Source organism: Apodemus sylvaticus, chromosome 17, assembly GCF_947179515.1.
Source record: "Apodemus sylvaticus chromosome 17, mApoSyl1.1, whole genome shotgun sequence".
NCBI lineage: Eukaryota > Metazoa > Chordata > Mammalia > Rodentia > Muridae > Apodemus > Apodemus sylvaticus.
This window is the reverse complement of record NC_067488.1, coordinates 57774190-57800192: the sequence shown is the minus strand read 5'-3', so window position 1 is coordinate 57800192 and position 26003 is coordinate 57774190. Positions and strand designations below refer to the sequence as shown.

Genomic DNA, 26003 nt, shown 5'->3' with positions numbered 1-26003 from the left:
TCCATCTGGCCTAGGCGAAGCCACCCACTGGTGCCGAGCCGCGTGCGAGCCATTCAGTTCGGCCTGGGGCACTCCCGGGGTGGTGCCCAGCCTGAGTGAACTCCACTGATGACGGGGCAGTGGGAGGTGCGGGGTGGGGGTGGGGTGGGGGACACGGGAGACCGCAGCAGGCAGGGAGCGTGGATTGCTACAGGGCGCGAACCTCCGAGCAACGCGGTGTGCTAAAGTGGCTCCGAGCCGAGGGAAACGCGGGGTACGCTAGGGACGCCAGCAGCCCCTCCTTCCCACCCTCTACCCCTTAGTCTCGTCCCTCCCTCTCGCCCGCCCCAGTCCTCCCCGCCCTCCTTCTCCCCTGGCGGGGGCGGGGCCGACGGCTCCCGCGCTCCGGCCCCTCCTCGGCCACACAAAGGCCCGTCTCCATGGCAGCCGCGCGGGCCGGAGCGCAACGCAGAGCGCGGCCCCGGCGCCATCGAGCGACGGCTGCGGAGGAGCAGGTACGGCACTCGGGGACGGGAACTGTGGGGGCGTCGCGCAGGCCCAGGCGTCGCGCTCCACGCCACTCTGCCTCGGCCTGCGCCCCCCGGACGCGGGGGTCTTAGGGCAGAGCCGCTGTGCGGAGGGCGACGCGGGCCTGCGTCTTTGCCCGGTGTCTGTCTGTCTTTCCAATCGGCTGGGCCTGGCTGCTCCTGCCTCACCGGTTGGCTACGAGGCCCTCTGCGCCGGGACGTTTGGAGACTGGCCTGGCAAGGCAGGGTTCCCGCGACCCAGTGGCGCTGCACCCGACCCGGTGTAGTTTCAAACCCTCCCTCACGGCCGGCGTCCCTAGCTCTTCATCGCCAAATCGATGGACCAGAGCGAGTCATCTCTGTCGTGAGGGACCTCCAGGCCCCAGTTCTCAAGCTGAGCTTGCTCAGACGCCGGGCTCTGCTGGGGCTTTTTACAGGGGTGCCCAACCAAAGCAGTTCCCACATGTTCTGGGACAGGGAACAAGAGACCGAGAGAATCAACACCCAGTAGTACCTGGTGAGGCCCCACGCCTCCCAGCAAGGTCTCCTCCGCAAGTTTCTAGTGTAGTTCGTTGTTGTGGTGTTTGGAGAGACATTTAGGATGCAGACGACTTAGAACTTGTGGGTGGTTTTTCACAATCTAGTCCTTCAGTTCCATATACCTTCTTCAGGGAGATCTCACTGCTTCCTTGGGTCTGGCTGTGTGGCAGGCTTGTGTGTGTGTGTGTGGGGGGGGGTTCTTTCTCCCTCTCTGGGGGTTCTGAGCCTAAGAATCCTAGAGGTTCTGGCCACGTCACTTAATTCCTTTTTCCTAGTTCCTTGGAGAAGGCAGGAAGGGAGGTCGGATTGTGGCCACCATGGTGGTCGTGGTGGTCAGAATTGTAGCTGAAGCCAGGTCTCAAAGCCAGTTGTGAGGAACGGACATCTGAACTGATGGTTTTAAAGCTGTACTTGTCAGACTGCTCACTAGCACCTTGAGGGTGGGAGCTGTCAGCTTGATCTCACACCCGGAATGCCGTCAGAAGGCTGGACTGTCAATATAGCCTGAGTCCTTGCTCTTTGGTCAGGAGGTGAAGTTCCTAGGAAGGTAGGGCCAATGCATGAGGTGGTTTTGTGGAATGTGCCAGACCTTACTGTGTCGTATGGAAATTGCTTGAGAACACTAATAACCGGGTAGACTTCAGAGCTGTGGCCACCTAGTCTCTCACACCCTCCCGTGGAAGTGGGGAGGCCTGAGGACTAATCGGAGGTTTCTGGCCCCAGGAACTGAGGGAAGTTACTTAGAAAAACAAGAGTTTGGAATGTGAGTTTCCCCCCTCCCCCACGGGCTGCCTGCCAAGGAGGAATTATTTTGGATTATCCAGCCGAGTCCAGCTACCCAAAGAGGCTGAAGCAGCCATGGGAGAGGGACCCACTTCCGGGCTGTGTGTGAGTTGAGAACCCCAGGAGGGCGGGGTCGAGAACTCCAGGAGGGCGGGGCTGGCAAGTCCAGGCAGCTCTACCACCTCCCTCCCTTAGCTGCTCAGACCCGTCAGGGGTGGTGTAGGAGGGCATGTGTCACCTTGGGTTGGAGAAGGACCTTGAGGTCGGCTCCTTTGTAGGCCCTGCCCAACCTGGGATATACTCCGGCTCCTCTGAGAAAGCTCTTGGGGGAGGAAGTACTTGATAGACCTATCTGGAAACCATTCCTACGATGTTTAAGGTTACCTTGGATGGGTCACGCTCCTGGTAGAGAGTCTTCCTGGAGCTGAGCCGCAGGCTACCTTCTTGCCTTCTCACTGAGGGGCTGCTCCATCCCTCGTCAGGATGCAATACTGGTCAGGACACCCCACAGGTGGACAGATAAGGGGCCCTACAAGAAGCCACTGGGATGTTCCTGGGTTGGCTCCTGGGGCTTATGGCTACCCGGGAGCCTGCATGGAGACCACGCTGGGAGGGAGAGCCCGCAGCTGATGGCAAAGAGCAGGAAGACTAAGGACTTGGCCGCGGCCCCTGCTAGTGGAGCAGAAGAGATTGGATTGGAAGGGATTGAGCTAGGCTGGGCTGGCAGCCCACAGTGGCGTCCATATGGCACATGTCCCCCTACCAGATCTGTAGCTCTTCTAGAACATCCCCATGTCATGTCTTCTGCCCCGTGGTACCTCTCCTGATGGTTAGTGCTAGTGGTCCCTCGGGGATGCTGGGCCCTTGCCTAACTAAGGGTCACTGGTGGGACGATCTTCTAGCACTGACCCTTGCTTGTCAGCTAGGCAAGACCATGTGCATATCTCTCGTCACAGAGTACTGTCACCCTGCAATCAGACACTCCTTACATCCTTTCCTATCCTTCTTGTTGCTTCCTGTGTCCGGCCTTGCTCTTGAGATTCAGGGAGTAAACGTTTTGTCCCTACTGAGGGCCTCTTGTAACAGGATTGGCTTGGTGAGGACCAGGAGGTAGGTTGATTGGAACGCCAACCAAAGCTTGGTAGTCCAGGCGCTGGCTAGCTTGTGGGCAGCACTGAGGCTGCCCCTACTTGCTTCACCACCCTTCTGTGCGAAGCCATTGGGTGATTAGATAGGGGGTAGGAGTTGGGTAACCCCCCCCCCACTAATGGCTGTTTGTGTTTAGGGTGGGGTTGTGGGTGGGGCGGGGCTGGGTTCTGACTAATTATAGACTGGGAAGGGCTGAAGTGTGTGTGTGTGTGTGTGTGTGTGTGTGTGTGTGTTGGGGGGTGGAATAGGGTAGTCGGAGCTAATACCCCAGCTCTCCTCTTCCCAGACCTCATGTGACTCCTCTTTCTTCCTCTCCATGGTTTCACATCCCCTGACACAGCTTCTGCTCCCTACTCCCAGCTGAGTGAGGCTAATGCTCCCCCTCTGTTGACATAGCAAGGACTCTGCCCTCTTCTGAACTCTCTGGCTACAGGCGCTGCCTCTGGAACACCCCACCGACTCTTCTACCCTATTAGAGCATCCAAAAGGATAGGAGGGGCCCCGCCTATCCTGTACCCCAACCCAGAGGGGCCTTCCTTCCTCTGAAATTCATGAACCCATGGCAGCGATTGGGCTTAACTCCTAGACGGAGTCCGGGTGGTTGAGGATGGTGAGCTCCCCCTGAACCAACTTCACGGTGACAATCTTGTCTCTGGGAAGAGCCCAGGCTGGCCCAGACTGGGAGCTGGTAGCACTATTTCCTGTCTTTTGTCATTTTCTGGTCCCGCCTCAGCAGCCCAGTGTCCCATCCCCCAGCCTGGCTTGTCGCCTTCCTCGTCTGGCAGCCTTCCCTGGGGCGTCCCCAAGGACTGGCTGAGTTCACACCTGAGCTGTCTGGGGTCCCAGTGGACTGCACACAGAAGGGGCTCAACCTGGACTGGGACACTGTGCCTGGGGGCAGGGCTGGGCTTGGTGCCCATACCCTCTTTCTTCCTCATCTCCCTCAGGTCCCTGGACCTCAGAAACCCAGCAGTTCCCCATTCTGGTGCCAGCTGGGTTCTGGCTCTAGGACTTAAGGACAGGAAAGGGGGTCGGGGTAGGCCCCAGGGGCATAGCCTGAGTTCTAACTCCAGCTCTGCCTGCCGCCTGCAGTCCAGCAGCTTGATCCGGGGTATGTCCTGTCTGCACACAGGGATCAGGCAATTAATTGGAGGTGTGTGTGTGTGTGTGTTCGTGTTCTTCTGGCACAGCTGGTCAGTACTTCCCCTGAGGGAGAATCCTTGGTGAAAAAGAAAGGAAAAAACATTGAAGTTGGTCTTTCAGGTTTACCTGTATCAAGACAGCCCTTGGGAGCCCATGAGGGAAGAGGGCTCTTACCCCGGGTAAGAGGGTCTACCGTGTGCGCAGCTGGCTAGAGCTCTCTTTCCACAGGGCTCTTATCCGTGGCCTCTGAACCAGCATACCAACTGTGTGGCACTGCATCGATCCACCTGTAGAATTGATGGGTTCATGCCAAAGATCTGGGGCTTGCATTAGAAACCTATTAAGGGTTTTTTTCTTTGTTATTTTTGAGACAGGATTTCTCTGTGTAGCCCTGGCTGCCTGGAACTCAAATCTGTAGCCCAGGCTGGTCTCAAACTCACAGAGATGTGCACCACTGCCCGCTAGGAACCTATTTATTCAGTCTTTTCATAGGAAGAACACCTCTGTTTCCTTTGGTGCCACATCATGTGGACATTTTTGCCGGGCCATTTCAGAGTTCCTCGGTCAATGGTAGAAAGGAGGTGCTGTAGGCAGCATGGGTGACACGTGGTCCACGGGGACTGTCACCCCATCCTTCAGGGCTCTAGCCTTTGACCTGGGCAAGCTCTTAGGACAGCTCCAGCACAGGGTGTGGGCATGTGTTGGGAGGAACCAGGTGGCATTTGTGTGGTGCAGAAGCTGAGGGCCCTCTGCCCCTTTTGTGGAAGATAGCAGCCACCTTGGGACACAGGGAGTAGAATGGCCACTCCATCCTACCCCACTCTACTGGGTACCTGGGGTAACTCTTCCCTGCCCAGCAAGCAGGAGAAGCTATTTTTAATTGAGCTGGGTAATCTGCCAGGGTGAGGGGTAGTTGGCAGAAAGCAAGGGGCTCTAGAATGACCCGCTCACTCCTCCAGCCTCAGAAATAGTTCCCCAGAGTGGCCTCCGGAGTGGAAGGTTCGCCTTCAGGTCTCTCCCTAACATCAGGTCTGATCTGGAGTATCACCCTGGGATGCCTCAGGGCCACAGACCTATGTCAGGATTAGGGCGGGATCAAGGAGCACCCCTGGATCACACCCCTTCACTTCTTCCGGGTGTACCATATAGAGGTACACTAGAGGACTCCAGGGGGAGTCTGGTGTGTCACACTTCTCACCAAACAGGAAAGAACTGGGTCTAGGGGCTCCAAATTCCCAGTCCTGTGTACATACCTTCCCCTCTGAGCTGGGCATTTCCTCCTTGGAAAACCCCAGACTATCTTCCCTCTAAGCCCTGAGTGCTTACCTCATTGTGTCACATGGACATGGGTGACAATGGCTGCTTACCATTCTGTCCTCTGACTCTTCCCAGCCCTCTATAAAGGACCATGCGCCTGCTAGGTACTTAACGTGGATAGAAGACTCACCAATCAACAACTCCCTCCCTCAAGGACAGCCCCTGCCCTCCCAGCTCCAGCAAATGTCTTAGGGCATCCTGGGGTGACCCCGGTATTGGGACCTATGTATATCCCACCTTTTCAAAGTCCTCAATTCACGCTTGGGAATTGATTCTAGGTGTTTGGGGCAAGACCTTCCTGCTGGCAGGAAGCTGGCAACATCATGGACATGTGTGTGCCTGTACATGTGTGGTCATGTGTGAGCGGTGGCTGGCACCCAGGCTTGGCAAGGTGCCCTGAGCTAATTGTAGGGTTCAACTGTGATGGGGGAGGAGGGGCTGGGGTGACCGATGAGACACTGACAAGCTGACAGGGAGATTACAGGCCTTGTCCGCTCCTCACTCTCTCGGGCCCTCACCCATCCGCCCCCGTGCCACTGAATCGCACCCCTCAACCCCCACTGCTGCAGAATCCTGGAAGGGACTCTGTGGAACTGGTTCTGAGCAAACCACAGCCTCTGTGAACAGCATCCAGCCGGTTCTTGGGTGAGCTGGGAAAGGAGAGAAGAGGTGTAGGTGGGGCAGGAGCTGAGAGAGGTGGGATAGGAGGGTAAACAAACGGGGCAACCAGCCCGCCCAGGGTCCTCGAGTCCCCAGAGAAGACTTCCTTTGGCTGGCATCTAACAGGGCCCATTTGTACCCTCCCTTAGTTTGCTGAGTTTGGGGGGCCAGGGGTCCTCTAGAAACACCAAAATGATGAATCTGGAGGCTGGTAATGTAGACTGTAAAGAGGGGATCCCAGAGTGGGTGGGGCACTGCCTTCCCAAGGCAGGACACCGTGGTGGTTGGGTCTTTACATAGAGGAAAGGGGAAAACATTGGCGACAGGGAGGCCAGCCAGCGCAAAGGTTGACAGTGTGGGGTACTCACAACATACATAGGCTGCTGCTGGGTTCTGAGGGAAGAGGAGGCTTAGGAAAGTCCTTCGGCTCAGGGGGAGAGAGAAAGTGAGGGGACAGTCAGGGCTTGGCTAACCCAGAACCTGGAATGGGGCGCATGGTAGGTAGAGTGATCTAGAGGATTGATCAGATGGGGAAAGGCCGCAGCCACCCTCTGCCTGGGAGGCGTCCTTGCTCGGAGCCTTGACTCAGGTTAGCACAACTGCCTTTCTCTAGAGCCCCACCCCTGCTCCAGGTCAGGTGGCGCAGTTTCCTTAGGGCTGGGTCTTCCCTTGAGGAGTCAGGGCGGATATCCCCGCGGTCTGGCCTGAGGCTGCTTGAAGGCTAGGTCGTGCCTGGTTTGCTGACCAAGGGGAGCCGGGAGGCCTGGGACTGACCCTGGGCAGGGGCGGAGCTCTACTCAGTGGGGTGGAGCCGCGCATTGCTTTCCTTCCCCCGGCTGGAAGGACTTAGGTAGGTAATGGCCGGTCCTGCTTTCTGCTGTTTCTGATACCAGGTTAGCACCGCAAGGAAATGGCTCTTGACTCTTGACAGTTGCCTCTGCTGTCATTGTCACCCGAGGTTGGGCTCCCACCTGCCCATTGCCTTGTGAGTTTCCCTGACCTGGTGAGGCTCACGCCCAAAGCTCAGTCCACGTGTTCCCTCTAGGTGTGCGCTGGGGTGCAGGGCCATAAATGTGGAAGCAGACCTGAACTGAGCGCGGGGGTGGGCCGATCCCTAGATTCCAGGGCCGTGGGCGTGGCCAGGTCCCTAGGGGAGCTTCGGCCGCGCGTCCTCGCCCACGTCTGGGGTCCGCCTCCTGTGCAGTTCCCAGGTAACCGTCTTGCGATCCCAGAGGAGTCTGGCGGAAACGGCGCTGGGGGGGGGGGGGGACCTGGGCCTGTCTATGAGGAATGAGGCCACGGCTGGCTCCGGGGTGCGGGGACTGACCCAGTCTCCTGGACTGTACTCTGACCAGGTTGCCAGGTGGGTGGAGCAGGGTCCGCGGGCACAGGCCGCGTCCCCCTCGGGGTCTTCTATGCGATCGCCGCTTCGGTTCCAGTACGATATGTTCTCTGTGGCTGCGGTGCTCCGAGAGACGTCGAGCTCCGCACAGACCCTTGCCGCAGCCCCTCCCTCAGGCTTGTTTTGAAAACAGCGGAGGCTTGGATTTGCGGGCGCCGCGGCCTGTTTTGTCTCTTCTGATTTGTTTAACGCTCGCAGCTAATTGCAGATTTTCGTAGCCTTCCGAGAGAGGACGCCCCGCCTCATGGCTGCCAGCTGCGGAGGGGGAGGGGCAGCTTCGCTTTCTCTGAGGCTCGGGGCCCCCCGAGTGTGATCTGCAGCTCGCGGTTCAGGCGCCCCTGTCCAGTCCTGAGGGTGGTGCAGTTCCCACCCTACTTGTTAGAATCCCGGTTTTGGTGGAAATCCTTTCTTTCTCCCTGCCAATCCCTGGTGTCTCTGGTTTGTTGTCTTGGTCCCTGGAGGGACCGACGCTCTGATCTCCGGTTGGACCGCACTGTCTCAACGTTGATTTGGTCTGAGCCTTAAAAAGCCATTCATACTAAGATATTGAGAGGAAAGGAACCCCAGCTCTATCTGACCCTGTCCTGGGAGGCTGTTTTAGGGAACTCAGACTGGCTGCCTGCGGTCTCTGTGTCATCCGTAAGTCCAGGCCCCATCCGAGCCCCCTGGAATCCACATCAAGGGAGCCTAGGGCGAGAAGAGGAAGCTAAAGAAGCTGCCTCAGGGCAGCTAGCTTACGGAGGCTCTTGTTGCTCCCCAAACAGTCCTGGGTGTACAAGAGACCCAGACCCTTGTTGATCCTCAGAATTCTGGCTGAGGCCAGGCTGTTAAGATTCAGACCTGGGAGCTGGCGCAGAGCTCTCGATCCTCACTGTATTGGTCGCCACTCCCCCCCCCCCCACCAGCCTCATCCATGAGTCCCACCGAGTCCCACCAAGGGATCCCCTAGAGACCATAGAGGATGAGTGACTGTGGGCAGGGTGCTGGACGATAGAGAGCTGCCCAGCTCTCTGAAGTGGGTATTGTTATACCCAACATATGTATGGGAAAACTGCACAGAGCAGCTTTGTAAATGGCCTGGGTAACTCTGCCAGAAAGAGACAGCGCTGGATTTGAACCAGAGTAGCGTGCTCTTGAAGTAAATTTACTAGTAGCCAGTTCTTGAAGACAAAGAACTTGAGACAGAGTTCTTTGTCTGGGCTAGTGGTGGGGGCCACTCCTAAGGAGACAGAGATGGCTGGTTGGGAACATCAGCCCAGAATGCTGTAGTGGTGATGTTAGTTTCACATCTACGAAGTGTTAGCTCAGAGGATCCTGGTAGAGCAGACAACAGCTGGCTAGTGGATCCTGATTGGTCAGTGGAAGGTCCAGCAGTCCCTTTGAAGTATGTATGGCGAGTTGCTTAGAAGAAGCCAGCCCCCTTGGCTTCACCTTCAGGAGACTCCCTATAGAGGACTGGGACCTAGACGATCTACTGTGAGATGCCTGGAGCTGGGGGAAGCTGAGGGACAGGGCCCAGAGGAAACCAGCGCAGCCCCCAGGCGCAGAGAGGCTGCAAGTGAATTCTCAGGGGGCTGACACTGTCCTGTGGTTTGTCTGCTGTGTCTGAAGAACAGTCTGTGGTTGGCTCATGTCACAAAACCTGTGTTTAGTCCCGAGGGCGAAAAAGATGCCCTCAGCTCCATGCAGCCTCTTCTAGGGGCTGGGGACACTGCAGTGTGGGGCCTGATAGTCTCCTTGGACTCACCGTAGGTCCAAGCATGGGTCAGCTATCTGAGGAAACGGGCTAGCAGAAGCATGGAAAACTGCAACACAGGACAAGCGGAGAGTCTCTGGGGTTAGAGGCGGTCGGCTCCTGGAAGAAGTGGTGTCTGACCTATGGCTTTGTGTACCTTACCTCCTGCCCCCAAAGTTCTAAGAGTTTTCAGGCTGAGTTGAGAGCTTTTGAGAACCCTAGAGCTAGCACACTGGTAGAATTGGGTGATACAGGTTCTTAGTAGATTGGCACAGACCCTTTGCCATGCAGTTTCCCCCCAAGGGTATCCTCTGGCCCGCAGCTGGGTGAGTTGCCAAATTGCTGCTTCCAACAAACCTGCTAAAATGTTCCCCTGGTCTGTACTTCCCCTTGGGCCTACCAAGGACTAATTCTAGGAGAAGGAATATTATAGGAGGATCTGCCAGGTGTTACAGTGTAAGACTCAGGCTTTTTCATGAATGAAATCATTTCGTCCTTAGAAACCCTAGTGTTAATTTTACTATTACTGTGTCCATTTTGCAGATGGGGAAATGAGGCACAGAGATGTTAACTTGTCCAAGGTCACCCAGCTAGTAAGTAGAGTTGCTCTGTTGTGCTTGTTTTTTCAGTAGAAAGCAGTTATGCATATAGTGGAATTTTTTGTATCTGTGTGTTTGTGTGTGTGTGTGTGTGTGTATGTTTTGTTTTTTCCAGAAAGGGTTTCTCTGGCAGTCCTGGAACTCAATCTGTAGACCAGGTTAGCCATTAACTAAGATCCACTTGCCTCTGCTTCCTGGGCGCTGTGACTAAAGACATACGCCACACCGCCTAGCTACACATCTAGTTTTAAAGAGCAGATAATACTTTAGACTTTTTTTGTTTGTTTGTTTTTTGTTTTTTGAGACAGGGTTTCTCTGTGTAGCTCCGACTATCCTGGAACTCACTCTGTAGACCAGGCTGGCCTCGAACTCAGAAATTCACCTACCTCTGCCTCCTAGAGTGCTGGGATTAAAGGCGTGCACCACCACCGTACTTTAGACTTTCAATGAAAAGAAATGCCTACTCCTGGGCAGAAGAGAAAGTAACATGACTTGCTTAGTTTTTTTTTTTCTTTCTTTCTTTCTTTTTTTATTTTTTGACAAAGTCTTTTTGTTTTTGAAATTTTATTTATTTCATGTATGTGAGTGTACTGTCGCTGCCTTCAGACACACCAGAAGAGGGCATTGGATCCCCATTATAGATGGTTGTGAGCCACCATGTGGTTTCTGGGATTTGAACTCAGGACCTCTGGAAGAGCTCTTGACGGCTGAGCCATCTCTCTAGTCCTTGCTTATGTTTTTCAAAGACCAGGCGATGTGCTTGCTTGTCTGAGAAGCTGGGAGTGTCTAAAGGAAGGTCCTCACCAGGAGAGAGGTTAGAGATAGGTGGTATCAGGACAGCCACCCACAGTGACTGACTGTGCTCTGTCTCTCTTTTGTCACCTAGCGAGTCCTGATGCCAGCCTAAAACAGAGACGGAGACCACTGGAGCCTTGGTGAGTCCGTGGAATAAACCAGAAAGTGCTGAAAATCATTGTGGGACCTTGAGGCTCTCTCTCTGTATATGTGGCTTCTTGGAAGTATACCTCCAAACTTAGCCGGCATAAGGCTGCCCGGTACCCCTGAGGAAATCCCCACCAGCCAGGCAAACAGGGGTCCTGGACCTAGTCCAAAACAGGAAGTTCCTCCACTTGCCCTCCCATTCCAGGAACATCAGCGGCAGGAAGCTTTAGTTGGCCATGCCTGGCGCCTCCAGCTCGCTCTGCCAGAGCACCAGAGAGGTCAGGTGCTCTTTGCTCCTGGGCCTGGCCAAGCAGGTCACTCAAGGCCTTGTTTGTTCAGGAAGTAGAAGGCAGCGGCCACCTATGGAGCACAATCCAGGTCCCTTTTATCACCCAGAAGACACTGAGACCGGAGTGTCTTTATCCCTCTATGGTTATCTGGGACTGTGAGAGTGCTTGAAAATGGAGGTCGAAGTGTTATATAGATGCTGGGCAAGTGTCAAGACACTACGCTACACCCCAACCCCAGCCTTCTGGCCCAGTTTTATATATAATCCGGGTTTTCCTTCAGGTGTGTGGGCTTGGAGTTCAGTCAAGTTACTGGTGACCAGATGTCTGGAAAGTTTCCCTCCTAGAATCCTACACCCCCTGTGTGAGCTCCAGGCACACGGAGGAGGTGGCCAGTCTCCTGCCAGAAATTAACCGGGGAGAAGCCCACCTGGCAGATTTCCTAGGAGGGCCACTGGAGGGCAGTTGGAGAAGGTGCCATGATGGGTCTGGTGTACGAGGAGTAGAGGGGTCTCGTTAGCTGGTTGGCTCCAGGTTCAAGCCTTGGGCTTAGATACCAGTAGAAGTCAGGGGCGGAGGCTGGCACGGCCACACGTAAGAGGGTGACTGGTTAGGTTTCAGCTGTGCTGAGACTAGCTCCGCCCACGCCCACGCCTCACCCCCTTCCACCCCCTCCTGGCTGGGAACATTCCATTCATTCTCCGCTCCTGGGAGCTGACAAGCTGCAGTGATTTGGTGAGTTGGAGCGGTGAGCTACATCCATAAGCTGGAACAAGCTGGCCTAGCGATCAGGATCAGGCCTTCCCGTGCTGGCCTGTGGGGAGTGGACTTGCATGGAGAAGGCTGGGATGGAAATTGGTTAGTGGACCACAGGACTGTCCTTATGGAGGTGGAGTTTGGCTGCTTCTCCAGGCTCTGAGCAGAGCCTTGGGATCTTAGACTGGGCTGGGCACCGTCTGAGTTGGGGTCTTAAAGGGCTTGTGAAGTCTTCCTGTCTCTAAAGCCACTGTCTTCTCCCTGACCTCGGCTCCTAACGAGGTCCTTGGACTTTGCTTCTTGCACTTTCTACTGGAAATGTGCTTTTTCCTCCGATGGTTCTACCTCCCAGGTCTGAGGAGGCTAATGAAGGGTACAGAATAGAAATGGAGGGCAGCTGGAGAACTGCAGGGCTGTGAGAAAAAGCCACAACCTTGTTCCAGCAAACTCATCTTTACCCACAGTTCAGCTCTGCCTTCTTTGGCAACAGGCAGAGCAGGGTCCTTCTGTGGGAGAGGATACCAGCTAGGGATTCTCAGAGAGTAAATGTAGTAGTTGGAAGGTAGGACAGCAGCCCAGCCCCACCCATCCAGGCTGCCTTTAGGCAAGTTACTTCCTCCCTGTGACCCGTTTCTTCGTCTATGACTGGAAAGTTACAGAGCCTGGGGAGTGTGACCCTAGAATCGCTTTATGTTTAAATTGTAATTGTTTATGGAGAGTAAGCTATGTATGAAGTGCTGCTTAAGGTAGCATTTTAAATTTAAACTTATTTTACGCCATGGATGTTTTGTTGACATGAAGTATCTACCACACCTGTGTGCCTGCTCCCTGTGGAGGCTAAAAAAGGTGTTAGATTCACTGGGGCTAGAGTTACAGGTGGTTATGACATGCCATGTAGGTGCTGGGAATTGAACCCAGGTCCTCCAATTGGACTCCTGACCCAGGCTCCTAGACAGAATATGCACCTACATGTCACACACACACACACACACACACACACAGGCTCTTAGTGCATGTATCCACATCTCTCTCTCTCTCATACACACACACACACACACACACACACACATACATGCACGCACGCACCTCTGATCTGAACTGGTAGACTTAGAGCTGCTTACCCCTCCGCAGCAGGCCTCAGATGGAGAGGGCTCTGAATGGAGGTGGGGCCCTCTTGGACTGAGGAGCTCTGGAGGTGGGCATAAATAGACTGCTTACCTGGGTCATGTGAATGGGCCTTCATTTGCACCTCTGGCAGTATGGATCTACATGTCCACAACTCTGCGGTTTGCACCCTGAGACCACTCACAGCTTCTAGAGAGGAACTTGTGTGAAGAGCCGAGAGTCTTCCTAGAGCTATGGGTGCCTTGGGTGCTCCCCGAGGGGGTTATATCCCTTTCTGACCTGTGTTCCCGACATTCAGGGCAGGGCCTGACTGAAGAGAAGCCTCAGCTTATCTGACCCTTGCTGTCTCTCCCCACAGAGTTCTGGGGGCGATGGCTCTACCCCTCTGGGCCCTGACCTTCCTGAGTCTCACGGGCCTAGGGTTAAGCCTACGGTCCCGAAAGCCGGAGAGTTTCCGCAGTGAGACAGAGCTGAATCACCTGGTTGTGGATGCAGCCTCGGGTGTGGTGTATGTCGGGGCGGTGAACGCCCTCTACCAGCTGAGTGCCGACCTGCAAGTCCAGCAGCATGTGGTCACAGGCCCCGCCCTGGATAACAAGAAGTGCACGCCCCCCATCGAGGCCAGCCAGTGCCATGAAGCAGTGCTCACTGACAATGTCAACCAGCTGCTGCTGCTCGACCCGCCCGGGAGACGCCTGGTGGAGTGTGGCAGCCTCTTCAAGGGCATCTGCGCCCTGCGCGCCATGAGCAACATCTCGGTGCGCCTCTTCTACGAGGACAGCAGTGGCGAGAAGTCCTTCGTGGCCAGCAACGATGAGAGAGTGGCCACGGTGGGGCTGGTGAGCTCCACGCGCCCCGACGGCGAGCGCGTGCTGTTCGTGGGCAAAGGCAACGGGCCACACGACAATGGCATCATCGTGAGCACCCGCCTGCTGGACAGGGCTGAGGGCCGGGAGGCCTTCGAGGCCTACTCAGACCACACCACCTTCAAGGCCGGCTACCTGTCCACGAATACTCAGCAATTTGTCACAGCCTTTGAAGATGGCCCCTACGTCTTCTTCATCTTTAACCAGCAAGACAAGCATCCTGCTAGGAACCGTACACTGCTGGCAAGAATGTGCAAAGACGACCCCTCCTACTATTCCTATGTAGAGATGGACCTGCAGTGTCAGGATCCCAGTGACCCCCAAGGCTCTGCCTTTGGTACCTGCCTAGCCGCTTCTGTAGCCACATCGGGTGTTGACAGGGCACTCTATGCTGTCTTCAGCCGAGATGGACGGAGCACTGGGGGACCCGGTGCAGGCCTCTGTGTGTTCCCACTAGATAAAGTCCTTAAGAAGATGGAAGACAACCGTGATGCCTGCTACACGGGGACCGGAGAGGCAGGCCGTGACACCTTCTACAAGCCCTTCCACGGAGACATCCAATGTGGTGGCCATGTGACAGTAGGTGTCTTACCTGTTCATAGGTGTACGTTTCCCCTTGAGTGTCATTAGATTTGTGTTGTGGAGGAGGGGTCTGACTCCTGTAGCTTGGAGCCCTAGCAGGGAAAAGCCTAGGAGACAGGGACCCGTGCTGACGCTGTGATCCACAGGGCGCCAGCGAGAACTTCCGATGCGGCTCGGAGCATCTGCCCTATCCACTGGGCAGCCGTGATGGACTCACCACCACAGCCCTGCTGCACCGTGGGGGCCTGAATCTGACAGCAGTGACAGTAACAGCCGAGAATAACCATACTGTCGCCTTCCTGGGCACCTCAGATGGCCGGATCCTTAAGGTACTGGCCTTGGCAGAGAGGCTCCGGGAGGGGCCATTGAACCCTAACACCCATTCTCATGGACTGTCTTGGTGTCCACAGGTATACCTTGCTCCAGACGGCACTTCTGCGGAGTATGGCTCCATCCCGGTAGACATCAATAAGAAAATCAAGAGGGACCTGGCACTGTCTGGAAACCTGTCCAGTCTGTATGCTATGACCCAAGACAAGGTCAGCCCAAAGATGGCCCCAGGAGGCCTAGGGGATATGCTGGGCCTTGCCTCAGATGGTTGGACAGAGTCTGGGCTCCTGTCTCTGAGTCTTCATAGCACCATTGCTATCTTTCCAAGGGTTTTATTTTAGGCATTAAGAATTAGAAGTAGGATCTTGTGCCTGCCAAGCAAGAGCCTTATCACTGAGATACGTCCCTAATCTTCCTTCTCTCAACAAGGTTTCCTTGTCAGATCCTGCCCTAAGCCTGCAGGGGGTTATGAATCCCTACAACCAAGCTGGCCCAGGAAATTCTCCACCACTTGGTCCCTGAGGAGCCTAGCACATGAGGTGGGAGACTATGCAATAAGTCCTGATGCCCCATGGCCCTGCTGTCTTACCTCTAGGTGTTCCGACTCCCAGTGCAAGAATGCCTGAGTTACGGAACCTGTGCTCAGTGTCGTGACTCCCAAGATCCCTACTGCGGCTGGTGTGTCATCGAGGGACGGTGAGCAGTTTGTCCTTGCCCCAGTGGCCCAGAGTCCAAGGAGTACCAGAGCTGAGACTACTCTCTGTCCTTGCAGATGCACCAGGAAGTCCGAGTGCTCCCGGGCTGAGGAAACCGGACACTGGCTGTGGAGCCGGGAGAAATCCTGTGTGGCCATCACTGATGCTTTCCCACAGAACATGAGCCGGCGGGCCCAAGGAGAGGTATGTGTGTGACAGGTGGCAGGCAGGTAGTGCTTTGCGGGAACTCTCCTCACACAGCTGCTGGCTGGGAGCTTCTACGAGCAAGGAAACCATGGGTTGCCTGGTACCTGGAACCGCATGAACATCCTAGACCAAGTAGGGTCAGGTTCTAGGGATTCTCAGAGATGTCAGCCTGCACATGCTGAGAGCAGGGCTGGAGGTATTCTAGAAACCTAGCCTTGCCCTCCTCCCCCCACCAAGACTGAGCATTGTGGTACTGGGATCGGGGGTCATAGCTGGAGCTGTTTTCTTCCTGCAGGTCCGCCTGTCCGTCAGCCCCCTACCCACCCTGACTGAGGAGGATGAGTTACTGTGCCTCTTCGGAGACTCCCCAGCCCATCCTGCCCGGGTGGAGGACGATGCTGTCATCTGTAACTCCCCAAGCAGCATCCCTAGCACACCACCGGGCCAAGGTGAGACCTTACCCTTCAGTGCCTCCCCGGGCCTGCACAGCTTCCGGTTCTCGCTGCACACAGCTTTTTCTGGGCTCGGTCTGCTCTCACATTTTTAGATCACTGAGCACCATGTGAGCCAGTCCTGGGTGCAGGCCGCTATTGTTGGGGAAGGAAAAAAAATCCCAACTTTGAGGCTACCTCAGTCTTAGACTGAGTCTGAAGGCTGAGTGCTCTGTTCTGGGGAGACCAAGATCCGGATTCCCCTGCCAAATTATTTGCATAGACACCCCTCCTCGCTGCTGGGTCCAGCCTGAGGCAGCTGGAGCTGTCTCCTGAGGCTGAGGGCCTCAATCTGGGCTAAGACAGGTGCTATGTCTGTCTGTCCCTTGATGTTGGGGGTAATAAGGCCATGAGGCCATGATGTGATGTGAGTAGGGACCTGGGCAGCCTTCCCACCCAGACTCAGAGGAGCCACTGCCCTCAGCACGGGCAGGAACAGAGAGAGGGTGCGAAAGTAGCCAAGCCCGGGGGGAGAAAGATGAGCCTAGCCCTGGGAGCTGACACCAAAGCCCAGATTTGACAAGCAGCAGCAGGCCAGCTGAGCCTAAGGCTGGGTGGGGTCTCCATATTGTATCCCGCAGCCCCAGAATAGACCTCCACTCGGCTGGGCACTGGGCAAGGCCCAGTTCCACCCTTCTGCCCTAGCTGCCCCTGACCCTGTTCCCACCTATATTCTGCAGACCACGTTGATGTGAGCATCCAGCTCCTCTTCAAACGCGGCAGTGTCTTTCTCACCTCCCACCAGTATCCCTTCTATGACTGCCGAGAAGCTATGAGCCTGGTGGAGAACCTGCCGTGAGTCCTGGCTACCTTTTGAGGTCCCCGCCCCACCCCTAGGTTCCTCTCATACTTCCAGGCCCCACCTCACACCCTGACTGACCCTCCTGCTAGGTGCATCTCCTGTGCTAGCAACCGCTGGACTTGCCAATGGGACCTGCAGTACTATGAGTGTCGGGAGGCTTCGCCCAACCCCGAGGAGGGAATCATACGTGCCCACATGGTGAGCCAGCCACTCAGAACTGTGGTTAGGACCACGGGTGATGGGAAATGCACCACCTTACCAGCTTTGCTCTCTCTCCCAGGAGGACAACTGCCCCCAGTTCCTGGCCCCTAACCCGTTGGTTATCCCAATGAACTATGAGACAGAAGTGACCTTCCAGGGCAAGAACTTGGAGACTGTGAAGGTAGAGGAGCCCCGGGGTGAAGTCTAGCTGGTAGGTGGGTTGGGGCTTGCTTGAAGCTGCTTTGTGGGTTCTTTTGTCCCAGCCTTTATCCCCTCGTCCCTTATCACTACACAACAGAGAAAGAAGCATAAAGGAGAGACAGAAAAATAGACCCTGGAATCTAACTTCTTTCCTTTTGTTTCTTCTTTGAGCCTGAAGGCTAGCAAACCACACGTGCCCCACCCCCAAACGACCACCAGCCACCAGCTCTCAGGGCACTGGCATTTACATACTCTCCGGAAAGTTCCCAGAATTCCAAACGTTACACAATCACAGAAATACTCTGCAGCTGGCAAGCTGCGCCTCCGCTAGAGCACAAGGCCAATCATGGTCGTGCTGCGGACAGTCCAGAGCAGCCACACCTGGGACTGAATCGAAAGCACATTCTCATAATACTTCTGCATGGTTTAAAGAAACCAAAATGCAGGGATTGTTGCTACAGAGGGAGGCAAAGGTTCTTCAGAGGCTCCCGCGCATGGGGCAGACTAGGTGGTGGGGTATTTTGGGAGCTTCTGGAGACACCGATTCTCTGCCTCCAGAGGGTGGGACAGTTAGCCAGCTTGTGTAGAGAATACTGACTGGACTCTCCATAGGTCTCCTCCCTGTATGTGGGCAGTGACCTGCTGAAGTTTGAAGAAACTGTGACTATGGATGAGTCAGACACCTTCTCTTTTAGGACCCCAAAGGTACCACTGCTTGTCTCAAGGGCTGGAGGGTGGGGTGGGTATTACCCCTAGGACTGGAGCCTAGCCAGGGTCGTATCCCCCTGCCCTGTGCCTTGTGGTCTCCAAGCATCTCTGCCTACGTCCGTGAGCATGCTCCTGGTCTCATGGTGTGTGTGTGTGTGTGTGTGTGTGTGTGACACTCCCCAGTTCCTGCCTAGTGGCAGCCTTCACTGACTTTGGGGCAATAGGTTCCTATGGCGTTTGGTATCAGAGGGACAAGAAGTACAATTTGTCCCTGTGTGTCCCATGCAGCTATCCCATGATGCTAATGAGACACTGCCTCTTCACCTGTATGTTAAGTCCTTTGGCAAGAACATTGACAGCAAGCTACAAGGTAGGTGGGACTTGGGGAAGGCGGGGGAGGGAACAGAACAGTGGCTAACCATACATCCTCCTCCACAGTGACTCTGTACAACTGCTCCTTTGGCCGCAGTGACTGTAGCCTGTGTCTGGCTGCCGATCCTGCCTACAGGTGTGTGTGGTGCCGTGGGCAGAACCGGTGTGTGTATGAAGCTCTGTGCAGCAACGTCACTTCCGAGTGCCCACCACCAGTCATTACCAGGGTGCGTTCTGTCACTGTTTGACCTGTACCCCCCATGCCCCTACATCCTCATCCTCCCAAGCCATTCACTCACCAGGCTCTGCCGATTTCAGATCCAGCCTGAGACAGGCCCGCTGGGTGGGGGCATCCTCGTCACTATCCATGGGTCCAATTTGGGTGTCAAGGCAGATGATGTCAAGAAGATCACTGTGGCTGGCCAGAACTGTGCCTTTGAACCAAAAGGTTACTCTGTATCCACCCGGTGAGTGAACTCCTATCAGCCTGGGCTCCCAGCAACTGGGCGGACAGACGCAGCAGTGGTAAAGAGCTGAAGGGGTTCCGCCTGTCTATCACCAGGATTGTGTGTGCAGTTGAGGCTGCGGAGATGCCCTTCACAGGAGGCATTGAGGTGGATGTTAACGGGAAACTCGGCCACTCTCCGCCACACGTCCAGTTTACTTATCAAGTAAGTATCTGAGCGAGCTGTGAGTCCAGCCTCTGCTACTGACCCCTGCAAGTTGACCCAAGTCCTTGGCCCTAACTGTGTGTGTGTGTGTGTATGTGTGTTGCTTTCAGCAACCCCAGCCTCTCAGTGTGGAGCCGCGACAAGGGCCACAGGCAGGTGGCACCACATTGACCATCAATGGCACTCACCTGGACACAGGCTCCAAGGAGGATGTGCGGGTGACACTCAGTGACGTCCCTTGTGAAGTGTATGTGTTGCCAAGTGGCTGCTGAGCCTGCCTGGCTCCTGGGAGAGGGTGGGAGTCTGCCTGAGTCTGCCTTGGACGGGGCGTGGGGCTGGCCTGGCCTGAGGGACTGACAGAAACCTCCCACCCTAGGACGAAATTTGGAGCACAGCTACAGTGTGTCACTGGTCCACAGTCGTCTCTGGGCCAGGTGACATTAGAAATCTCCTACGGGGGCTCTCGAGTACCCAGCCCCGGCATCTCCTTCACCTACTGCGAGAACCCGGTGTTACGAGCCTTTGAGCCCCTCAGAAGCTTTGTCAGGTGTGGCCTCTCCCCTTCCCCGGCTAGTGCCCTTCCCGCCCACGCCCGCTGACCTGAGGAATGTGGCAGAACTGGGCTGGGCAGGGCAGGAGAAGAAATCTTGTGGAAAACCCCACTGCACCCTGATGGGCTTCCTCCTCAGAACCGAGATGGCGGGGTCAGAGCAGGGTCACTTCCCCCACTCGCTTCTCCCTCTGATGCACCTCACCACCCCACCACTTCCCACCTGGGGTGTAACTAGTAGGGTGGAAGCCGGAAGCTGGCTGAGCTGAACTCACTGAAGCGTGCTCCCCCCACCCCCAACCCCCAGTGGTGGCCGGAGCATCAACGTTACTGGCCAGGGCTTCAGCCTCATCCAGAAGTTTGCCATGGTTGTCATTGCTGAGCCTTTGGGGTCCTGGCGGCAGCGGCGGGAGGCTGGATCCCTGGAGCCCGTGACGGTCAGTCCTGCCTGCCTGGGGCTGAGGGCTGAGTTCAAATGGGAGCACCACGAGCACCTGGGGAGCAGGAGGGAGGAGCAAGATCTTCATCAGCCAGCCTGAAGTCTTTGGATCCATCCTGTCCCTTCCACAGGTCATGGGCACTGAGTACGTGTTCTACAATGACACCAAGGTCGTCTTCTTGTCTCCCGCTGTCCCTGAAGAACCCGAGGCTTACAACCTCACCGCGTTGATACAGATGGACGGTCATCGCGCCCTGCTCAGAACGGAAGCTGGCGCCTTCGAGTACGTGGCGGACCCCACCTTTGAGAACTTCACGGGTGGTGTGAAAAAGCAGGTCAACAAGCTCATCCATGCCCGGGTAAGAAGACGACGCCGTGGGCACCCAGTCCGGAGCAGGGCCTCTTGCTGCTCGTCCTGACCTCGGCCACCCGCCCCCCCCCCTCCAGGGAACCAATCTGAACAAGGCCATGACGCTGGAGGAGGCCGAGGCGTTTGTGGGTGCTGAGCGTTGCATTATGAAGACGCTGACCGAAACCGACCTGTACTGCGAACCTCCGGAGGTGCAGCCTCCACCCAAGCGGCGGCAAAAGCGAGACACGGCACACAACCTACCCGAGTTCATTGTGCGTGAGAGCGAGCGGGAGGGCTGTGGAGGGGCCTGGGGAGCCCCTCAGGAGAAGTCACCGCCACCTACGCCTGCCTGTGCTGAGCCCTGCCTTCCACACAGGTGAAGTTTGGCTCCCGAGAGTGGGTGCTAGGCCGGGTGGAGTACGACACGCGTGCGAGCGACGTGCCGCTCAGTCTTATCCTGCCTCTGGTCATAGTGCCCATGGTGTTTGTCATCGTGGTATCCATCTACTGCTACTGGTGAGTCCTGCCTCCGGTCACGCCCCCCTCATGCCCCCTGCATCAGCTCTTCTGACAGCTGACTGATACCAGAGAGCCGTTCTATGCCCGACAGGAGGAAGAGCCAGCAGGCCGAGCGTGAGTACGAGAAGATCAAATCCCAACTGGAGGGCTTGGAGGAGAGTGTGCGTGACCGCTGCAAGAAGGAATTCACAGGTAGGGCGTCCCCTGGCAGGTGGAGCCACAGGCTTCCCTTACAAGCACCCCTGGATCTTCTAGGCCACCTCTTAGGACCAGAAACTGCAGGAGGGCCCGGGATGCGTAGCAGGAGTAGGCGGCCAGGAAACACCTCACCCTGGCTTACCTCCTCTTCTCAGACCTGATGATCGAGATGGAGGACCAGACGAATGACGTGCACGAGGCAGGCATCCCCACTCTGGACTATAAGACCTACACCGACCGCGTCTTCTTCCTGCCATCCAAGGATGGTGACAAGGATGTCATGATCACTGGCAAGCTAGACATCCCTGAGTCCCGGCGTCCCATTGTAGAGCAAGCCCTCTACCAGTTCTCCAACCTGCTTAATAGCAAGTCCTTCCTCATCAATGTGAGCAGAGGCGGGGGTGAGGGGGCAGGAGGGTGGGGAAGTTGGGGGGCAATTAGGGGTCAGGTCAGGGGTGGGGCAAGGCTGCAGCTCAGATGATCAAGCGTGCCCTCCCCGGCTGCCCTGCAGTTCATCCACACCCTGGAGAACCAGCGTGAGTTCTCAGCCCGGGCCAAGGTCTACTTTGCATCGCTGCTGACCGTGGCCCTGCACGGGAAGCTGGAATACTACACAGACATCATGCGCACGCTCTTCCTGGAGCTCATGGAGCAGTATGTGGTGGCCAAGAACCCCAAGCTAATGCTGCGCAGGTTTGTGGCAGTGACAGCTGGGGCGGGGAAACGGGGCTCATTCTGGATGGACACAGAGTCAGATCCCACTTTGTACTGTCCTTGGTCTGAGCTACCCTAATGCCCTCTTCTCACACATGTGTTGTGATGGGCTCCTGGAGCCAGCCGGGCCTTGGAAAATGAGGCATCTGTTTACCCTCAGGTCTGAGACAGTGGTGGAGAGGATGCTGTCCAACTGGATGTCCATCTGTCTGTACCAGTACCTCAAGGTGAGCTCCGACCCAAGAGCCAGGGGTGGGTGAACTGGTGCCATCCCGATCCGGACGCTTGCCTAAGTGCCTTGAAAGAGGTCCCACCCGCCCGCTGTGCCTGTCAGTCCCCTGCCTCCCACTCACACAGCTCCCTTGCTCCAGGACAGCGCCGGCGAGCCCCTCTACAAGCTCTTCAAGGCCATCAAGCACCAGGTGGAAAAGGGGCCCGTGGATGCTGTGCAGAAGAAGGCCAAGTACACCCTCAACGACACAGGGCTGCTCGGAGACGATGTTGAGTATGCGCCCCTGGTAAGTCCGTCTGTCCGTCTGTCCGTCCCTCCCCCCAGCCGGAAGCTGCGAAGGCGAAGGCTGAGCCGGGAACTTGGGCTCCACATCTGAACTCCGCAGAGAGAAGCCAAGTTGTCCTGGGAAGGGTTTCTGTGATGCACAGGTATGGTCTTGAGGGTCCCCCCTTAGCTGGCCCTTCCTGTCCTGTGTCCCCTCGCAGACAGTGAGCGTGATTGTTCAGGACGAAGGAATCGATGCCATCCCAGTTAAGGTCCTCAACTGCGACACCATCTCTCAGGTGAAAGAGAAGATCATCGACCAGGTGTACCGTACTCAGCCCTGCTCCTGCTGGCCCAAGCCGGACAGTGTGGTTCTTGGTGAGTTCCACCTGTTCATGAGGCCCCGTGGGCCCAGCCCTGCTCAGGAATGGGCAGCGTGTGGCCCTGGGTTCCAGAAACTGAGCTATGCCCTTCTGCAGAATGGCGTCCTGGGTCCACAGCCCAGATTCTGTCTGACTTGGACCTTACCTCCCAGCGGGAGGGCCGGTGGAAACGGATCAACACCCTGATGCACTACAATGTGAGTGCCAAGGTCCCTTCTGCAGGGGGAGGTGCCCTATGGGGGGGTAGTGCTGGACCCCTCGTAGGAATGTGACCCTCCCCCATGACTCTACCCTCAGGTCCGCGATGGGGCCACCCTCATCCTGTCGAAGGTGGGAGTTTCCCAGCAGCCAGAAGACAGCCAACAGGACCTGCCTGGAGAGCGTGAGTCTATGCTGTCTTCTCTTGTTCTTCTAGTCCCTAAAGGTCTGTGAAGACCTCCCCTCCCCACCCCCCACCTCCCCTTCTCCCTCTGCTGCCACCTAGTGGACCCTAGGACCCTACATACCAAACTTCAGGCCACGCCTACCTGGAACTGAGATTGGGTCTCAGCTACCTGCCTCTTCCCCCACCACAGGCCATGCCCTTCTGGAAGAGGAAAACCGAGTGTGGCACCTGGTGCGGCCGACAGATGAGGTAGATGAAGGCAAGTCCAAGCGAGGCAGCATGAAGGAGAAAGAGCGGACCAAGGCCATCACAGAGATCTACCTGACTCGGCTACTCTCCGTCAAGGTAATAGATAATGCTCAGTCACAGGAATACAGTCCTCCCCTCTAGTGCCTCGGCTGTGCCCTGGGGTCACACCAAGCCGCTCTCCTCCACAGGGCACACTGCAGCAGTTTGTGGATAACTTTTTCCAAAGTGTGCTGGCCCCTGGGCACGCGGTGCCACCCGCAGTCAAGTACTTCTTTGATTTCCTGGACGAGCAGGCAGAGAGGCATGACATCCGAGATGAGGATACCATTCACATCTGGAAAACCAATAGGTGAGGCCCCGCCCTGCCCCACCCCTCTGCCGTAGCACATAAGCATAGTCCCATGACTCTCCCTTGCCCATCTACCTGCCGCAGTTTACCACTTCGGTTCTGGGTAAACATCCTGAAGAACCCTCACTTCATCTTCGATGTCCACGTCCACGAAGTGGTGGACGCCTCCCTGTCGGTCATCGCGCAGACCTTCATGGACGCCTGTACGCGCACAGAGCACAAGCTGAGCCGAGTAAGACTGCGCGCTCACGGGACAGCGGCATGGACTGCCAGGGAGGGCTGGGGGGTCGAGCCTGGACAGTGCCAGTAGGGGTGGCCTGGAGAAGCCATGCCTGAGGGGGGGTGAGTGGGGATTACACCAAAAGCTTGTCTCCTGTGGGATGGTATGTTTTGGGCTAAAGTTTGGGGCAGGAGCAGGTGGAAGGTGACCACGACTTCAGGGCTGCTGTGAAGATGACCTATCTCCTTCACCTCCCGTGGGACCTTCTGTCCCTTCTCCCCATCCCCAGCCTCCAGTGCCTTCTTACACAGAGTCTGAGCAGCCTCGCGGCTGCTCTGTGAGGACCGAGTAGCCAAGGCTGGCCCAGTGTCAGAACTTTTGTCTTCCGCAGGACTCTCCCAGCAACAAGCTGTTGTATGCTAAGGAGATCTCTACATACAAGAAGATGGTGGAGGAGTGAGTGTTGCAGAGGGGGGCTGGGGAGCAACCGTGGATCCCTAAGAGATCCCAGCACCCCCTTTTCCTATGCACTCACCTCCTGTCTCCATCCGCAACCCTCCTTCCTCTGCAGCTACTACAAGGGCATCCGACAGATGGTGCAGGTCAGCGACCAGGACATGAATACGCACTTGGCGGAGATTTCCCGGGTAAGGGCCACAGAGCTTCTCAGGAGCAAGGGCTCAGCGTGACTGCCCGCTGCTGAGCCAGGCGCGGGTGCAGGACGCTACGGCGAGGAGTGGGGGATAGCTGAATGGGCGTGGCACGTTGGTCAGGCAAGCTGCTTTGATGGCAACTGAGTCCTGAGGAGATGGTGAATGCACCTGTATGTAAAGGCTGATGTGCAGGCACTAACAGCTTAGAGCCCTGACGTGCCCGCTAGACTGGCGCTGCCACGTGCGTGGGCTGAGCGTGTGACCTTGCCAGGCTGTGATCCTCTCGCTGATTTATCTGTGATGGTGCCACACAGCCAACACACTGCAGCTTACTGTTCTGTGGGGCTGGCCTTGGGGCTCCTGTCCCCTCCTCATTCTGGGTACCACTGTCATCCCTAGGCCCACACGGACTCCTTGAACACACTCGTGGCACTACACCAGCTCTACCAATACACACAAAAGTACTATGATGAGGTATGTTCTGGGTCCCCCTGGTGAAATGCAGGACAGCATGCCCGCCACGTACCCCGACCTATGTGATCTGACAGGTCTCCTCTGTGTCCATCTCTACCCCACTCCACCCCCACCAGATCATCAATGCTTTGGAGGAGGACCCTGCAGCCCAAAAGATGCAACTGGCCTTCCGCCTGCAGCAGATTGCTGCCGCGCTCGAGAATAAGGTTACAGACCTCTGACCATCCATCAATGCTGCCTCAGGATGCAGGTGTGTGGTGCCATGGCCCTGGGCAGCCCGTAGGTGTGAGATCACACTGGCTGTAGCTGAGCTCTGCTCTCTCTCCAGCAGAGGATGCACCCAAGGCATCTGGAGCAGGTGTGGTGAACCCACCTCCTGTAGACTGTAGCGTCTTTCTCCTGAGCAATACTGCCCGGGCGCCCGAGCCAGCACCAGCTCCTTCCAATGGCACCAGCATCAGGCGTTCTCTGTGTTGTCTCGTGAGCGATTCGCAAATGTGCCTTATAAAGCCACACTGGGCCACTGGGGGCAGTGGGGGCGTGGCCTCCCCTCCCACGCACCAGCAGCCTAGCCTCCTCAGATACCCTGGGTTTGGCCTGTAGCTCCCACAGCAGGTTGGTTCCTGAACTGTATCTGTCTGCCGGATGGAAGGAGAAGAAAAAGCGGTACGATGCCTTCCTGACCTCACCTGGCCTCCTCACGGCGCAGGCACTCCAGGGGGACTCGAGGGCCATCACTGGCTCCACCTCTAAGGTCAAGCTGGACGTCAGACGTCGGGGCCCAGGTGGCCAGAGGGACTCAGAAAACTGAGGTCCCTGTCTCAGCTGTTAAACAGGCTGTTCTGGAGGCCCTGCCTGGGTCTGGGGGTGCCGGAGCGGCATCTCCCCAGGACCACCCCACCCTTTTTGTAAATCTTGATTGTAAATCCAATAAGTTGTCTTTTTCACTCTC

General features: G+C 56.4%; 1 protein-coding gene across 5 annotated transcripts; it reads left to right on the top strand.

Annotated features, from left to right (window-relative positions):
* The first annotated feature begins 379 nt into the window (after positions 1 to 379).
* On the top strand, positions 380 to 26003 carry Plxnb2 (plexin B2). Of its 5 annotated transcripts, none has more exons than XM_052160631.1 (39): positions 380 to 494; positions 9779 to 9828; positions 10721 to 10769; positions 13303 to 14389; positions 14539 to 14721; positions 14803 to 14931; positions 15318 to 15418; positions 15495 to 15621; positions 15920 to 16073; positions 16796 to 16910; positions 17007 to 17115; positions 17198 to 17299; positions 17932 to 18024; positions 18316 to 18397; positions 18466 to 18626; positions 18718 to 18866; positions 18962 to 19070; positions 19181 to 19317; positions 19447 to 19617; positions 19928 to 20057; positions 20191 to 20418; positions 20507 to 20683; positions 20788 to 20927; positions 21022 to 21122; positions 21284 to 21513; positions 21640 to 21821; positions 22003 to 22069; positions 22214 to 22360; positions 22560 to 22716; positions 22818 to 22918; positions 23019 to 23103; positions 23297 to 23451; positions 23544 to 23704; positions 23789 to 23936; positions 24316 to 24380; positions 24496 to 24571; positions 24977 to 25051; positions 25168 to 25301; positions 25383 to 26003. In XM_052160631.1, the coding sequence occupies exons 4-38, from the start codon at positions 13316 to 13318 to the stop codon at positions 25270 to 25272; spliced, it is 5526 nt and encodes a 1841-aa protein (XP_052016591.1). In that variant the 5' UTR covers positions 380 to 494; positions 9779 to 9828; positions 10721 to 10769; positions 13303 to 13315; the 3' UTR covers positions 25273 to 25301; positions 25383 to 26003. The 5 variants fall into 5 exon arrangements, with proteins under 5 accessions (XP_052016591.1, XP_052016593.1, XP_052016590.1 ...); XM_052160633.1 differs by having other exon boundaries at positions 25380 to 26003; XM_052160630.1 differs by having other exon boundaries at positions 25168 to 26003.